We start from the raw sequence: 16,641 nt of genomic DNA, 5'->3' as shown, positions 1-16,641 counted from the left end.
TGCAGGAGATCTTTCTGTGAAGGGAATCATGAAAAGTCATTAGGAAAACAGGTCGGTGATTACAAGCTCCCAATATCTTTCCTCCTCCTGCAGGTATTGTGAGCTGGGTTTATAGGCGGTGAGCAGCTAAGAGCCCTAAGCCAATGGGAAGCGAGGGGTCTTTCCCTGCTTGTGATTATATCCTGTTGTTTCCTTTCTACAGGTGGACCCTTATGTACCTTATGAATACACCTGCGAGGGGATGTTGGAGCGGATTCACGCCTATATTCAGCACCAGGTCCGTCACTGCTCTTCTACTCCCCAGGGCTTCTCACTTCTTCTTGGGGGAAGCAGCCAGCTAGGCATTATGGCCAGAAGGCTGTAGTTCAGGGCTGGGAAAAATACAGCCCTGGGGCCGGATCTGGCCCGTGAAGCCACCAGATCGGCCCATGGGCCACCCTGCCAGGACCCTCAGGCACACAACTGTCATGGGTTTAAAGCGCAGTCCAGCAGCTCTCTCCTCTGGAGGGAAGGGGAGGCTTCCTGTGAGTTCCTGCTCCCAGCCCAATCCTCAGCTCCTATTGGCCAGAAACAACCAGCCTATAGGAATTGACCCCAGCCAATCTCTCAGCTCCTATTGGCTGTAAACAGCCAGCCAATAGGAGCTGAGAGATTGGCCTGGGGGGGATGGGGGCAGTGCAAGCCTCTTCCCCCTCCAGAGCTGAGAGCCACAGGGATAGATTAACCTGCAGGTCTAAGAGATCTGGGGCTGCACAGGCAGGGAGCCCAGCCTGCTTTGTGGGGGCTGCAGGGATGCTGGCTTAGGTAAGCGCCTCCCAGTCAGAGCCTGCCTCTGGTACCCCTGCCCCTCCCGCATCCCAACTCCCTCCCCTAGGTCACCATCCAAACCCTCTGCACCCCCCTACCCCAGATCACAACTCCCTCCCGGGCTCTGTAAGCTCTCCTACACCCCTCCCCAAGGCCAGAATCTTCTCCTGCATCCAAACACTCTCCCAGGTCCGGCACCCCAATCCCCTGATCCAGGTCACAACCCAAACCCATTGGTCTGCACTCCCCCCTTCACCCAAACTCCCTCTCAGACCTCACACCATCTCCTACATCCCAGTCTCTTACCCCGTGAGCCCTTCTGCACCTAACCTCCATCCTACACTCCGCACCCTCTCCACAGTAAAGTGCAGTCCTTGACCACTTTCCAAAATCTTGGAGTGGCCCCCCATCAAAAATTATTGCCATTGACCACCCCTGCAGTAGTTAAAGATGTGCAACAGACTTCAGGTTCATTGCTACTTTTCAGGCAGCTAGAGGTCCAAGGTTTGGAGTGACCTGACATGAGAGGGAGGGAAGGAAGGAATTGAAGGAGACCTGGTGGTAGATGTGAGGGGTTGCAGTGAGTCTCCTCAACCCTTGATTCCAGGGAAGAGTTAATAGTTTCATTCTAAACCAGACAAATAGAGGCCAGTGAACCCTAAATCCCAGAGCAAAACAGAGGGGAAGGAAGAACACTCCTGTGAACCCACTTGCCTTTCCTGCAGCCCTCTGAGATCCCTCACTGCCCAGGTTCACACCAGGTGAGCTCTCGCTGAGCCTGACAGAGCTGCATGGCAGGCTGCATTGTCACTAGGTAGGTCAAGGCCCAAGGCTTGTCTGACAATGAAGTGGTTTACTTCATTCAAATCTCTCCCAGAGCTCCATCCCTTCTGAAAACCAAGGTCTGAAAGCACCAGCGGCCTCCCCTGGCAGATGCTGCAGCCAGTGATTATTGTATGTGTTGTCAGTTAGATGGCCAACTTTCTGATTGTTGAAAACTCCCATCCTTTCCCTGAGGTCACACCCCTGCCCCATCCCTTCTCCAAAGCCCCACCCCTGGTCATGCTGTCCTCCTTCTCTCCACTACTCAGTCTTTCACTCCTGGCTTACTCGCTCATTTTCACAGGACTGGGGCAGGAGGTTGGGTTAGGGTGAGGGCTGTAGAGTGAGGGGGTTTGGAGTTCAGGATGGGGCTCCAGGCAGGGGCAAAGGCTTAGGCTGTGGGAAGCAGTGAGGTCTCCGCCTGGGGGTATGGTGTCTGGGATGTGGCCAGAAATGGGAGGTTCAAAGTTTGGGAGAAGGCTGTAGGCTGGGGCAGAGGATTGCAAAGGAGGGATGATGGCGCTGGCTGGGTGTGTGGGCTGTGGTATGGGGCCAGAGAGGGGGAGTTGAGGTGAAAGGGGGTTCCAGACTTTGGCTGAGTGGTTCAGAGAGCAGGATGGAGTTTGGGTAACAGAATAGGGATACAGGAGGAGGCTCAGGACTGGAGCAGGGGATTGGGATTCAGGAAGGGTTTTAGGCTGTGGGCTCCAGGCAACATTTACCTCAGGTGGGTCCCAGGAATCTGCCCACATGTCCATCTGTCTCATAGGTGGTATCTGGTATCTGTTTGAATCTGAGAGGACTTATGAAAGTCAAGGACCAATGGTGCTGGCTGGAGCCCAGCATAGTACTGGCAGGAGCCAGGGATGCTCCTCCCTAATCCTATGGTGGCAACCATTGATTGCCACTTTGGGCCTTTCTTAAACAGAGGCTGGGTCATGAGGTGGTGCTAATAGTCATGTGTCAGGTACCTTAGCAGCCCTGCACACCGCTTGTCTGGTCTGTGCCTGGGTGGAGACACATGAGGATCACTCGGTATCTGCAGGGATAGGTACATCCAGGTGGCAAGAAGAAAGATGCTTTGTATGGAGCCCTGCCACAAAAACAAGAAATAGGGGCCGGCTCCTCTCTGAGTCCCTAATTTATCTCCAGATCCTAACCAAGGCAGTGGGAATCTTTCAGAGCAAATCCCTGGGGACAGGGCTCCCCATGGAATGTTCTCCTGGCTGCATGGGCTCGTCGGGCCCTCGTTGGCTGGCTCCGGGAGAGGGGCTGCACTGGCACCTTGGAGAACAAGAGCAGAAACAGCCTTTGCTCACAAAACTCGGCAGCATCAGAAGAGCCCTTTGATCTCTTTGCTGCAGGGAAGGTCAACCTGGTCAGGGTGGGAGAGAGTCAGTAACCAGTTCTGAGGCCAGGTCTACACTGCGGGGGGAGGTCGGCTTAAAGAACACAACTCCCATTGATGTAAATAATGTAGCTGGAATCAATGTACCTTAAGCAGAGCTTAGCACCATATCCACAGGAAGAGGTCAATGAGTGAAATGCTCCCTTCAGCTTCTCTTATTCCAACAGGGGAGCCCTCAGGGTATGTCCACACAGCAACATTATTTTAAAATAACTAGTGTTATTTTGAAATAACTTAGTCCACATCTGCACAGCAGGCAGTTATTTCAAAATAATGTCAAAATACTGTCAAGTGGAGGACTTCTTACTCCAACTCCTGTAACCCTCATTGTACCAGGAGAAAGGGAAGTTGGAAGAAGAGTGCGCTATTTCAAAATGCGTGCTATATAGATGCTCCCAATTTTGAAATAAGCTATTTTGAAATAAACTATGCAATTGATGTAGCTCAATTTGCACAGCTTATTTCAATTTAAGCCCTGTTGTGTAGATGCACCCTCAGTGTTCAATTTAACAGGTCTTTACTAGACCCACTAAATTGAACCCCAGAAATCGATCATCAGAGTGTCAGACCTCCTGTAAGTTGGGACATGGCCTCAGTCATATATATGCAGTAGCTTTAGCTACTGCCTGGAGGCCTTCAGTTGTTACCTTCTGTCATGTGGTTCAATTTATTTTAGATCCACAGGAAACCAGGACACTCCAGGGCTACTTAACCTTATTTATTGTAAGCTTTAAGCAGTTTACAAAGTTGTTTCACTTTTACAAGCCTTAAAAACAATTACTATACAATTTAAACCTTAAATACTATAAATTCTAAAGCAATTAATACAGCATGAAGCAATGCAAAAGCAGTTAATGAAAGATCTATTATAGAATCATAGAACTGGAAGAGACCTCAGAAGGCCATCAAGCCCAGCCCCCTGCTCTAGGCAGGACCAATCCCAACTAAATCAACCCAGCCAGGGCTTTGTCAAGCCGAGACTTAAACACCTCTAGGGATGGAGACTCCACCACCTCCCTAGGTAACCCATTCCAGTACTTCACCACTCTCCTAATGAAATAGTTTTTCCTGATATCCAACCTATGCTGTCTCCACTGTAACTTGAGGCCATCCGTCACTACTGTGAACAGCCTCTCTCCATCCTCTTTGGAACCTCCCTTCAAGAAGTTGAAGGCTGCTATCAAATCCCCCCTCACTCTTCGCTTCTGCAGACTAAACAGACCCAAATCCCTCAGTCTCTCCTCATAGGCCATGTGCTCCAGCCCCCAATCATTTTGGTCACCCTCTGCTGGATCCTCTCCATTGTGTCCACATCCTTTCTATAGTGGGGGGCTCAGAACTAGACACAGTACTCCAGATGTGGCCTCACCAGAGCCGAATAAAGGGGAATAATCACTTCTCTAGATCTGCTGGCAATGCCCCTCCTAATGCAACCTAATATTCCATTAGCCTTCTTGGCTACAAGGGCACACTGTTGACTCATATCCAGCTTCTCATCCACTGTAATCCCCAGCTCCTTTTCTGCAGAACTGCTACTTAGCCAGTTGGTCCCCAACCTGTAACAATGCTTGGGATTCTTCCATCCCAAGTGCAGGACTCTATACTTGTCCTTGTTGAATCTCATCAGATTTCTGTTGGTCCAATCCTCTAATCTGTCTAGGTCATTCTGGACCGTATCCCTGGCCTCCAGTGTATCTACCTCCCCCCTAGCTTAGTGTCATCTGCAAACTTGCTGAAGGTGCAATCCATCGCCTCATCCAGGTCATTAATAAAGATGTTGAACAAAACCGGCCATAGAACTGATCCTCAGGGCAATCCGCTAGAATCTGACTGCCAACCTGACATCGAGCCATTGATCACAACCCGTTGGGCCCGACATACTAGCCAGCTTTCTAGTCATCTTACAGTCCATTTACCCAATCCATATGCCATTAACTTGCTGGCAAGAATATTGTAGGAGACCGTGTCAAAAGACTTATCCACAGAGCCATATCCACAGAGCCAGTTACCTCATCATACAAGCTAATCAGATTGGTCAGGCACGACTTGCCCTTTGTGTATCCATGTTGACTATTCCTAATCACTTTCCCCTCTTCCAAGTGCTTCAAAATAGATCCCCTCCATGATTTTTCTGGGGACTGAGGTAAGACTGACTGGTCTGTAGGTCCCTGGATTGTTCTTCTTCCCATTTTTACAGGTGGACACTACATTTGCCTTTTTCTAATCATCCGGGATCTCTCCCGATCTCCACAAGTTTTCAAAGATAATGCCCCAAGGCTCCGAATTAAATTTGCCAACTCCCTCAGAATCCTCGTATGCATTAAATTCAGACCCATGGATTTGTGTATGTCTAGCTTTTCTAAATAGCTCTTAACCTGTTCTTTCCCCACCAAAGGCTGTCCACCTCCTTCCAATACTGTGTTGCCTAGTGCATTAGTCTGGGAGCTGACCTTGTCTATGAAGACAAAGGCAAAAAAAGCATTGACAAGTATAGGATCTTTCAAAAGGAGGTATTTCTGTCAAAAATGCCCCTTCTAAACTGCCGGGTTTTTTTAAAAAAGCCCCATTTCGAAAAAGAGCAGCGGCTACTATTATGCAAATGAAGCACAGGATATTTAAATCCCGGCTTCATTTGCACTTTCGATGTGTCTAATTTACATCCCTCTGCCAACAGAGGGGTGTAGTTTAGACACACCCCTACAGTGTCAGGCAGGAGGGCGTGGTTTCTTCTCTTCCCACACAATGGAATGCCATGCACTGGGTCGCCAGTGTGAAGGGCCTATACTTCTAGTTACATTGAGCAGAACCTGTGGGTCAATCTTGCCCATTCCCTCCCATCGCTAGTTCTTACTAAGCCCAATTCATAGCAAAATGAGACTTGATCGTTCTAATTATAATTGCCAATTGATTACGTATTGTGTAGGATACGTAAAATGCCCAATGCTGCTATTTGGAATATATCCTGCTCAGGATGTTACTGCTATGTGCGTAGTTGACAGTTTCATGGCTGCATCTGTAATTTTTGCTTATCAGAACAGAAATACCAGTATAAGGTCGCTTGCCCTGTGCTCTTGACGTGGTCTCGTGTACCATGCTTAATCTGCATTGTTATGCAAAACAATTCCTGACTCTCGGGTCTTGCCTGCATGCTTTGGCACACCAGACTTGAGAAAGGCCAGAAATCCACACTTTGGACAAGGCAGAGATCACCATTTATTGCCAAGGCAGGGTAGTCCAGGCTCCCCTACACCTTCTAACTCAGGGTCTCTCAAACTGGGTATCAGGACCCCTCAAAGGGTCACAAAGGTCACGCGGGATTACGATCTATCAACTGCCACCCTGTCCCTGCTTCACCCCAGCATTTATAATACAGCTAAATAGAAACAAGTGTAGTTGGGGGGGGGGGGGGGCGAGGTTCATAGGCTTGCTGTGCGAAAAGGATTACCGGTACCACAGTTTGAGAACCCCTGCTCTAGCTGCTGAACCTGCCCCAGCTGCAGCCTAGAAAGCGTTTCCCTTCAGACCAACCTGATGTTTAACCCTTTCCATCTTGTGGGGCACCCTCTGACCTGTCCTTTCCCACCCTGCTAGGATTTCTGTGCTGGACCTTCTTTGCCTCTGCCAGAAAAGCCCCAGGGCCATGCTGTGCCAAGCTCTCTGAGCCCATTCAGTCTGTCACCGAATGCCACTCACCTGGTGTGGTCACACAACGCCAGCAATACCCCCTCTGCCTGGCCTCCTGTGAGCTCCATGCAGGTGTGGGTGTCTGAGGCTGGGCGAGCCTGCACCGAGACCTGTCAGGAGCACGGACTAGTCTGCGAGCCAGCATTCTTCCAGTTCATCAACAAGAAGGACGTGTTTCTCCAGTGAGTATGGCTCTCACACCTCCCCCATTCCCACCTGCATGGTGGGGTGATGATACTCCATTGCCCTATGCAAGGTCCCCTGACATGCTTTCCTTAGGCCTTAGAGACCCCCCGCCCCCGTAATAGGGTGACATTATTATCCCTGTATCACAGATGGGCAAACTGAGGCACAGAGAGGTTAAGAGTCTGATTGGCAGAGCTGAAGTCAGTGAGAGCAATAGGCACTCGACCTAAGGCCAAGGGCTCAATCTGGGGAGATTGGGGGGGGGAGGGCAGCACAGTCATGCATACTGGGACACGTCCCAGTCCCCTGACAATAAGGAAGCGAGGGGAAAGTACTTGGATTTTGTGAATTACTCTTCTGCCCCCTCCTTTCATCAGATAGGAGTGAGAGGCATGCATGCAATACAAGAACTTTCCTCTCGCTCCCTTATTGTCAGGGGAATGGGAAGAAAAGCAAGCCAGGTCCCAGAATGTACGGCAGCTGCCCTTCCCCACTCTCCTGAAACAGCACCCTGGCCTAAGGCCAGAACAGTCAGAAAAAATCAGCTTCCTCATCGAGGCTCAGCTCCAATTTAAACATAATGCTGACCCCTTGGGTGGGCTGTCAGCAGCAGGGATCAAACCTGGAACCTTTGTATGGGCATCTGTGCTGTCTCAGCTAAAAGAGCCCCTTTGGGTATGGCTACACTACCCTCCTAGTTCGAACTAGGAGGGTAGTGTAGAGATACCCTTTCTTAGCTGAGGCTGTAGTTGGCTTTTAGCCAGTACACAAAGGACCAGAGTGCCACCCTCAGCAGATGTGGCTTATGTAAGTAAAGAAATAGAGCTTGGAGCGTTCTTACCGGGGGGGGGGGGGGGGGGGCACGTTGGGTGCTGAGCTCCTTTGGGATTCTGGGTCCTGGTGTCACTGTGGGAGCAGTTGGACTCTGAAGTCCTGGGAGAATCTAGCCCCACACAACCTATCCCAGGTGCACACTGAGCAGTGACAGAGCCCAAAACAGAACTAGGGATCCTGCCTTGCAAGCCATTATTTTAACTACTAGGCAACACTTCCTTCTTGCCCTACTGAAAGGCCAGACTGTCCTGTTCTCCTGGTGCTGCTTTCTGCAGCTTTGCAAATGCAGCTTCTCTTGCTGTACTCCCCTGTGGTCTGTTGCGGTGCCCTTTGTACACAACAGGACAGGCACAGCCTGCTCTCTGGGCGGACAAGTCTGTCGCATGCATTGTGCAAATGGGCTTCTGTGTCCAAACAAATGTTGGATTTTCCAGGCACCTTTCCCTCTCCCGATCCCTTTGATATGCTCCATTTTGAACACACAGGCAGTGAAGTTTTTAATAGAGCATAAACCTGCCTCCTGATTCCACGCTGCGCTGTGGACAATTAAAATGCAAGCATTACCATTTCTGTCATGCTGGTCAGGCAGGCAATTTGAGTTCTAGTGACATTTTTATATGATAAATTAGAGCTGGAGTGCAGATTCCACTCTCTCCACTTCTTCCCCCGCCCCCTCAGAATGAAATTGCTGGTTCAGAGTCACTAGTTCATCTGGGAGTTTATTAGGCAGAGCTGCTGGGCGTGCAGAGATATCCTGGGGCAGGCTGCAGACAGAGAAGAGACCCCAGTGTTCTAGCTCCACCTACAGATGTGAGCACAGATTGGAGAAAGCAAGACAATCTCATTTTCCATCCAGTCTACCGTATTTTCCGGCGTATAAGACGACTTTTGATGCTAAAAAACATCCCCCAAAAATCGGGGGTTGTCTTATACGCCGGGTATACAGGCGGCGGGGCATCCCAGGCGCGCCTGGGATGCCCCGCCGCCGGCTTCCCCCGAGGCTTTGCAAAGCCTCAGAGGCGCAGGACCCCGCCGCTGCTGCGGCTTTGCTCTCAGTACCTCTGGTCTGCTGGGGACCGTCTCCAGCAGACCAGGGACACCGGGAGCAAAGCCGGGGAGGCGGAAGGGCACTGGGGTATAAGACGAAAACCTATCTTTTAACTAAAAAATTAGGGGGTCGTCTTATATGCCGGAAGCCCAGTAGCCTTATATGCCGGAAAATACGGTATTTCTCCCACTGCTCCTACTCCAAGGTCATGTCCATGCTAAACAGAGGCTCAATGCTGTGGAGGTCAAATGTGCTCTACAGCCTTAGCTAAATGCAAGCTGGGTTTATAGCTCAAGCTCCAGAGGTCCTGGATTCAATTCTGTCTGTTGCCACTACACATGGCCATCTGAGGCTATGTCTACACTGATCTATTGGAAAAAGATGTACAAATTTCCCAGTAGTTTTTTGGAAGAAGTTTTTCCTAAATCTACACTGTGCCAAATTTCAGAACAGCCTCCTGTTTCAGAAGAGCCCTTCTTCTTTGTGGGAGGAGGAAAACAGGGCTTCTGAAAGAGCGCATCTGCTCTTCCACCAAAAAAAGCAGAAGAGGCAGATGTGTTCCCTGAACTCGGCAGAGTTTTTCCAGGGTACCTCCCGAAAAAGCCCTATAGTATAGACATAACCTGAGAGTGCAGTGTGGCCCAGAGAGCCTGTTATGTGTCTTTGTGCCAGTCACTTGGATTCCATATGTGCTTTGCTTTGGCCATGCAGCTTGCACAGAGGCTGGGATGTTCCCACGGATTTCACAGCTGGGTCATACCAATCTCAGGTCACTTGGGTAGTCACATGTAGTTTCCAAGCACTTACTATGCAAGTCATATGTTACTTAAGCTTAGTGTTATTGTGGGTGAGGGACAGATCTGCAGTGATGTTTGAAGCAGAGACGTTCTGTAAACAGAACAGTGTTAAAATCTTCCCCATAGATATAGTAGCCCTCCCTAACGTCATGCTTTGATCCAACATAAAACCCACTGAAGAACAGGTGCAGAGATGGGCACAGCAAAATTCAACTTTGGATTTTTGTTTCCCAGGCTTCGCATGTCCTGTGACAGCACAGAGTCTGAGATGAGCCATCTCTACCCCGCAGTGGCTGAAAACGTGCAGGAGTGCTACCTCCAGAAGGAACCATTGCTGTTCAGCTGTGCAGGCTACAGCACCAAGTATCGCCGCCTCTGCCCATGTCGCAGTTACCAGAAAGGACAAGTGGCTCTGTGCAGGGACTGCTTGTGAGTCCACCCCCTGCTCCTGGGGCCCTTAGAGCATGTGTCATGACATGCCACATGCAACAAAGAGCTTTTTTTCAAAGCAGCTGCAATACTCAAGAAGGAAAGGACAACCTCCTCTTCTTGGAAACTCACATCGAGACTTGGTTGTCAAACTGTTGGTTGTTTTGTCTGCCAGTCAAATGTGAATGATCATCTGCTCATGTTGGATTTTCCCCCCTTGAGACACACCTCCTCCCACACCCAAGCCCACGTGGACTTCAGAGAAGCCCAGAGCCACTTCAGAGGACAAGGCACCAACAGCCGTTTGGTTTGGGTTTCATCCTCTTTTAACATCCTGGTTTATTTATTTATATTTTTTTATCAAATTAAAGCAGCAAAACAACCATAGGTCCTTCCTGAGGAGTTATTTGAAACTATCTCCTTAGAAGTATTTACATGGGGGTGACAGGTCTTGGTAGGCTCCCATGCCAAGGCACATAAAATATAAGAACGTCCAGACTGGGTCAGACCAAAGGCCCACCTAGCCCAGTATCCTGTCTTCTGACAGTTCCAGGTGCCCCAAAGGGAATTAACAGAACAGGTAATCATCAAGTGATCCATCTCCTGTCACCCACTCCCATCTTCTGACAGACAGAGGCTAGGACACCATTCCTATGCCTCTTGGCTAATAGCCATTGATGAACCTGTCCTCCATGAATTTATGTAGTTCTTTATTGAACCCTGTTAAAGTCCTCACCTTCACAACATCCTCTGGCAAGGAGTTCCACAGGTTGATTGCGTGTTGTGTGAATTTTGTTTGTTTTAAACCTGAGATCTATTAATTTCATTTGGTAAACCCTAGTCTTTGTGTTATGGGAAGGAGTAAATAACTTCCTTATTCACTTTCTCCACACCACTCATGATTTTATAGACCTCTATCAAATCTCTTTCCCCCAAACGCTCCTCTTTTCTAAGCTGAAAAGTCACAGTCATGTTAACCTCCCCTTATATGGGACCCATTGCAAACTTCTAATAATTTATGTTGTCCTTTTCTGAACTTTTTCCAGTGCCAATATATTTTTTGGGATGAGGCAATCACATCTGCATGAAGTATTCAAAATGTGGGTGTATGGATTTACATATTACATACATTTACATATTACATACGTACCGGCAATAAGATATTCTGTGTCTTACTCTCTATCCTCTTTTTAATGATTCCTAATGTTCTGTTTGCTTTTTTGACTGCTGCTACACATTAAGTGGATGTTTTCAGAGAACTATCCACAATGACTCCAAGTTCCCTCTCTTGACTGGTAATAGCTAATTTAGTCCCCATCATTTTGTACGTATAAATTGGTATTATGTTTTCCAATATGCATTAAAATTCATTTGACATTTTGTTGCCCAGTCACCTAGTTTTGTGAGATCCTTTTGAAGCACTTCCCATTCTGCTTTGGACTTACCTGTCTTCAGCAGTTTTATATCATCTGCAAATTTTGCCACCTCACTGTTTACCCCTTTCTCCAGATCATTTATGAATACGTTGAATAGGATTGGTCCTATTATGGACACCACTAGTTAAATAGCCATTTATTCCTATACTTCGTTTCCCATTTTTTAATGATAGAAGATTTTCCCTCTTATCCCAGGACAGCTTACTTTGCTTAAGAGCCTTTGATGAGGGACCTTATCAAAGGCTTTCTGGAAATCTAAGTGCATTATGTCTACTGAACCCCCCTTGTCCACATGCTTGTTGACCCCTGCCTCAAAGAATTCTAGTAGATTAGTGAGACATGATTTCTCTTTACAGAAATCATGTTGATGTTTCCCCATCAAATTATGTTCATCTATGTGTCTGACAATTCTGTTCTTCACTATAGTTTCAACCAATTTGCCCAGCATTGATGCTAGACTTACTGGTCTGTGATTGCCAGGATCACCTCTAGAGCCCTTTTTGAAAATTGTCATCACATTAGCTATCTTCCAGTCATTTTGTACAGAAGCTGATTTAAAGGATGGATTAGTGGCTCTGCAATTTCACATTTGAGTTCTTTCAGGATGCTTGGGTCAATGCCATCTGGTCCTGAAGATTTGTTATTGTTTAGTTTATCAGTTTGTTCTAAAACCTCCTCTAATAACACCTCAATCTGGGACAATTCAGTCAGATTTGTCACTTAGAAAGAATGACACAGGCTTGGGAATCTCCCTAATATCCTCAGCCATGAAGACTGATGCAACGACTTCATGTAGTTTCTTCACAATGACCTTATCATCCTTAAATGCTCCGTTAGCATCTTGATCGTCCAGTGGCCCCACTGGCTGGTTAGCAGGCTTCCTGCTTCTGATATATTTTTTAAAAAATTCTATTACTTTTTGAGTTTTTGGCTAGCTGTTCTTCAAATTCCTTTTAGGCCTTCCTAATTATATTTTTACACTTCATTTGACAGTTTATGCTCCTTTCTATTTGGCTCACTAAGATTTAACTTCCACTTTTTAAATGATGCCGTTTTTTAACTCTCACTGCTTCTTCTACTTGGTTGTTAAGCCACAGTGGCACTTTCTTGTTCTCTTACTGTGTTTTTTTAAATTTGGGGTGTACATTTTAGCCTCTATTATGGTGTTTTTAAAAAGTTTCCATGCAGCTCGCTGGGATTTTACTTTTGGCGCTGTTCCTGACATCTAGAAAAATGCCTCCGATTCTATCAGCCTGATCCACCATCCAGCCTTTGAAAAAGAGAAGGGGAAGGAGTTCTACACAGACCTCCGGGAGCACATCTCTCATTCCATACTGGCAACCAGTATCCATAAGAGCCTGGAACCCTGCTGGGGCATTCTGGGAACCAGAGACAAGCCTCCCAGTGTAATAGCTCAGGGGAGTGGTGATGTTCCTGGTATTGATGTGCAAGAACCACATGTGCAGGTTTCCACTTGTTCAAAGCTAGGGTCAAAGAAGGGTGGGAGCTGATTCTCCCCAAGGGGTTCCCAAGCTCTTCATGCAGCTGTGCTAGTTCTCCAGCTGAAGGATGTAGCAGCCAGTCCTCACCATCCTGGGACAGAGTACTCAGCTGAGTACTCTTTGTGGGGGCCAGGGGAAAGGCACCAGGTGCCTAGTCTGGTCAGGGGGAGAGCTCTGTTTTGGGTTATTTTGTGAGTTTTCCATAGGAATGAAAATGTGCCTTGAGGGGAGGGTCTGAGAGAGCCCTTGGGAGAGGGCTCTAAGAGCTGAGGAGAAAGCCAGGCGAAGATATAGAGGGCACATGGGCTGCACCTGTGTTAGGGCTATTCCCCACCCTGGCACTCTGAGTGCAGAAGAGGAGGGCCCGCAAGAGAGCTTACAAACCTTGCCTCTACAGATACTGTTTACAAAAACCTTTCTCCCAGAATCACAACACACAGATTTTGGGGAATCACTGCCACTATCAAGTGATTTTTATCTCTAAAAAAACAGAGGTGAACACTGAACCCATCCCAGTAGTACCCCAAGCTCTTTTGCCCTAAAAGAGCTTGAAAAAAAGAAAAGAGGAAAACAAGCTGCAGTCTCTGGTGGCTGATCCCTCAGTCAGAGGCCTGCAGATACCCACAGACAGACCTCCCAGGACACAACAATCAAATCATCTGTGATTTTTATTACAAAACAAAAGATAAACTTGATAAGGCATACTTGGTTTCTAGATGTTACAGAGCAACCAAGGAAAACAATTAAAACACAGAGAAAAGTCTCTAGGCATAGTGCTCGCTGGTAATGGGGAGTGGAGATATAGTTTCACACAGAACAGTTCAAAGCAAACCACAAATAAAGAAAAAAATACCCTGAACATTGCTAGATTCACTTTTACCTTTACAGGTTTCTCTTTGTTCAGTCCACTTCCATGCCTCGAATTCCTTGGAGACATGGCAGTCCTGCCTGGGTTTAAATCATTGTGTGTCTCTCAACTCCTAGTTTCTCTCTCCCTGACAAAGAAAGCAGGCAGGAAACCGCTATCCAATTCAAATTTCAGCCCTCTATCTGATTGGTTCTCCCAGCCCCCTGGCCAAAACCTTTGCTAGCTACCTGAGTTTAACCCCTTAGTCACCAGGTGCTGGTCAGCACTCCCCCTGTCCATTACAAGCTGTGAGACTGGGCTATGCAGCTACAGACCCCTGCTACGCTACAGCAGGCACAGATGACTGTAAAGAGGTAGGAGTGCACACCCCCATATGCCCGTTCTGTGAAGGCTGGGGAGGGAGCCTGGAATGCAAGTCTGCCCCGAAAGTTTGACATGCCAGGAGTGGCATATGGCTCAGCAGTTGGGAATCATCCTTTGTGACACCCAAGCAGCCACTGTGGGAAACAGACCGGGAAGGGTGTGGCATTGTACAGCTTAATCACAGTACTGGGGTGTTATGCAAACCTCATGTCCATGTGCTGAGCCCTGAGAGAAACCAGTGGGTCCACACAGAGCCATCCCATGGCCCAGAAGGATCCTGGGCAGGCTCCGTGCCTGCCCTCCACACCGCTTCCTCCTCTGCCTGCTTCCCTCCTAACTGCCTCTCAAAGAAGCTGGTTGCAAGGCCCATGTGCTCTATGCACATTATGTGCCCTAGGGATGGAGGGCTGCGCTTGCTGCCCTGCCCCCAGAACAATCTCACAGCTCCCATTGGCCAGAAACCCCACCCCTTCCCATACCACAGCCCTCTGCTCCCCCTTCCTGCACCCCTGTCCCAGGTCACAACCCAAATTGACTGAACCTCACTTCTGATCCCATCCCCATTCCCAGACCCTAGCCCTGCCCCAAGTCACAACCCCCTCCCAGACCTTTCACCCCTCCTACAATCCTCCTCCAGGTAAGAATCCTCTCCTGCACCCATACCCCCTCATGGAGCCTGCACCACCTCCTACACTCCAATCCCTTGCCCCAGGTCACAACCCCCTCCTTTATGCAAACTATGTCCCAGACTCCTCCCCCCCTCCTGCTCTCCAATCCCATACCCCAAGCTACCTTCTGCACCCAACCTCCATCCCAGACCCACAACTCCGCCACTATTATCATGGAAGAGGGCTGCCCTTGACCAGTTACCTGATTCTAGGAATACCCCCCATCAAAATTACTGTCTCTCACCACTGGGGGAGGGTGCACACAATGTTCACCCTCCATGGGGAGCCAGCCCTGGAATGAGCCTGACACTTATCTCTGCTGCCTATGAGTGGAATCCACGGTACAGAGATGTGGGGGTCTCTGCCGGGAGTGGGAATGGGTAGTGCCAGTGCCAGCATGGGCTGGGGGAAATAGGGGGGCAGAGCTAGTGCAGTTCTCTCAGTTCATGGAGTGGTGCTGGGACACTCACCTTTCAGTTCATGATGCTGAGCAGCTGCAGTTCCCCAAAGCGTCTCTCCTGCTTTCCTGTGTCTTCCATGCTCTGGCAGGGGTCTGCACAGTGTGATGCACTTCAGAGAGGGAGAGCTCCAGGTCTTACAGCAGAGGCTGTGGGCTCACAATGGCTCACACCTGGCTCTCAGGAGATGAAGCTCTTTACATGTTTCCCTGCCTGTTGGCATCTGCCCACACTGTGTGATGCTGCTCTGTTAGGTTGCACCTCGTAGAGGATGATGGGTTTGTGCTGCAGGGCAATCCCAGGAAGATTCTGGCTGAGGCCGCTAGCCCTATGCTTAGGGGGTCGTAGAGCAGGGGTGGGCAAATAATTTTTGGTAGGGGGGGTCTGTGATGGGGTGGACTAAGCCCCGATGCCCCCTACAGGAGGCCAGAGGCCTTGCCACACCCCATCCCAGCGAGAGGAGCAGAAATGAGATCCTCCAGGCAGCATAGAGTGGCTACTGCAGATACAGCCCATTAGGACCCAGCAGACCGGTATAAAAGGAGCTGCTGGACTAGGGCCTGGAAGTTCCTTCCTGGAGCTTGACCCAGGCAGAGCAGCAGCACTATGGACAGCTCTGAGTGGGAGCTGAACTTCAGACCTGGTTAGAACCAAGTCCAGCAGCTGAAGACTAGCCAGTAAGCCAATGACAACCCTTGCAGAACCCTGGACAGGGAGGACTTGACCACAAGGCCCAAGAGAAAGGACTGGACAGAGCAGCTTCCCCGGGAATGTGATTGCAACCAATCTCTTTGGGTATGTCTACACTACAGTGCTATTTCGAATTAACTTCATTCGAATTAAGCTAATTCGAAATAACGCATCTATACACAAAAACGATTTTGAAATAGCACATTCACACTGAGTGGACCCTGAACCGAAGTTAAGGCTGGCTGGAATCAGTGCCGGTAGGGCAGCAAGTTAGGATTTAGTGTGTTGGGCTGCTGCCTGAGGCTAACAGAGCTCCGTGCTTAAAGGGACCCTACCCCCAACCCGGACAGACAGGGTATGTCTACACTACAAAGTTAATGCAAACTAACAGCCATTAGTTCGAATTAACTTTCATAGCGTCTATACATACAAACCACTAGTTCGAACTTAATTGGAACTACTGGAGCGCTTAAGTCGAACTAGGTAAACCTCATTCTACAAGGACTAACGCCTAGTTCGAATTAACTAGTTCGAATTAAGGTCTGTGTAGCCACTTAATTCGAACTAGTGGGAGGCTAGCCCTCCCCAGCTTGCCCTGGTGGCCACTCTGGGCACAACCAGGGATACTCTTCTGCCTCCTT

At 48.8% G+C, this 16,641-nt stretch overlaps 1 protein-coding gene across 1 annotated transcript in view; it reads left to right on the top strand.

Moving 5' to 3' along the window:
* Positions 1-11,504, top strand: part of MGAT5B (alpha-1,6-mannosylglycoprotein 6-beta-N-acetylglucosaminyltransferase B) — a 260,018-nt gene extending 248,514 nt beyond the window's left edge. Inside the window, exons 15-17 of the mRNA XM_006135747.4 lie at positions 203-277; positions 6,629-6,903; positions 9,821-11,504. Coding sequence (XP_006135809.1) covers positions 203-277; positions 6,629-6,903; positions 9,821-10,019 — 549 coding nt within the window. The 3' untranslated portion in view covers positions 10,020-11,504. The remainder of the gene's footprint in view (positions 1-202; positions 278-6,628; positions 6,904-9,820) is intronic.
* Positions 11,505-16,641: the final 5,137 nt, after the last annotated feature.

This window comes from Pelodiscus sinensis, chromosome 20 (genome assembly GCF_049634645.1).
Source record: "Pelodiscus sinensis isolate JC-2024 chromosome 20, ASM4963464v1, whole genome shotgun sequence".
NCBI lineage: Eukaryota > Metazoa > Chordata > Testudines > Trionychidae > Pelodiscus > Pelodiscus sinensis.
Note: the sequence above shows the minus strand (reverse complement) of the source record. Positions and strands in the feature narration are given on the sequence as shown.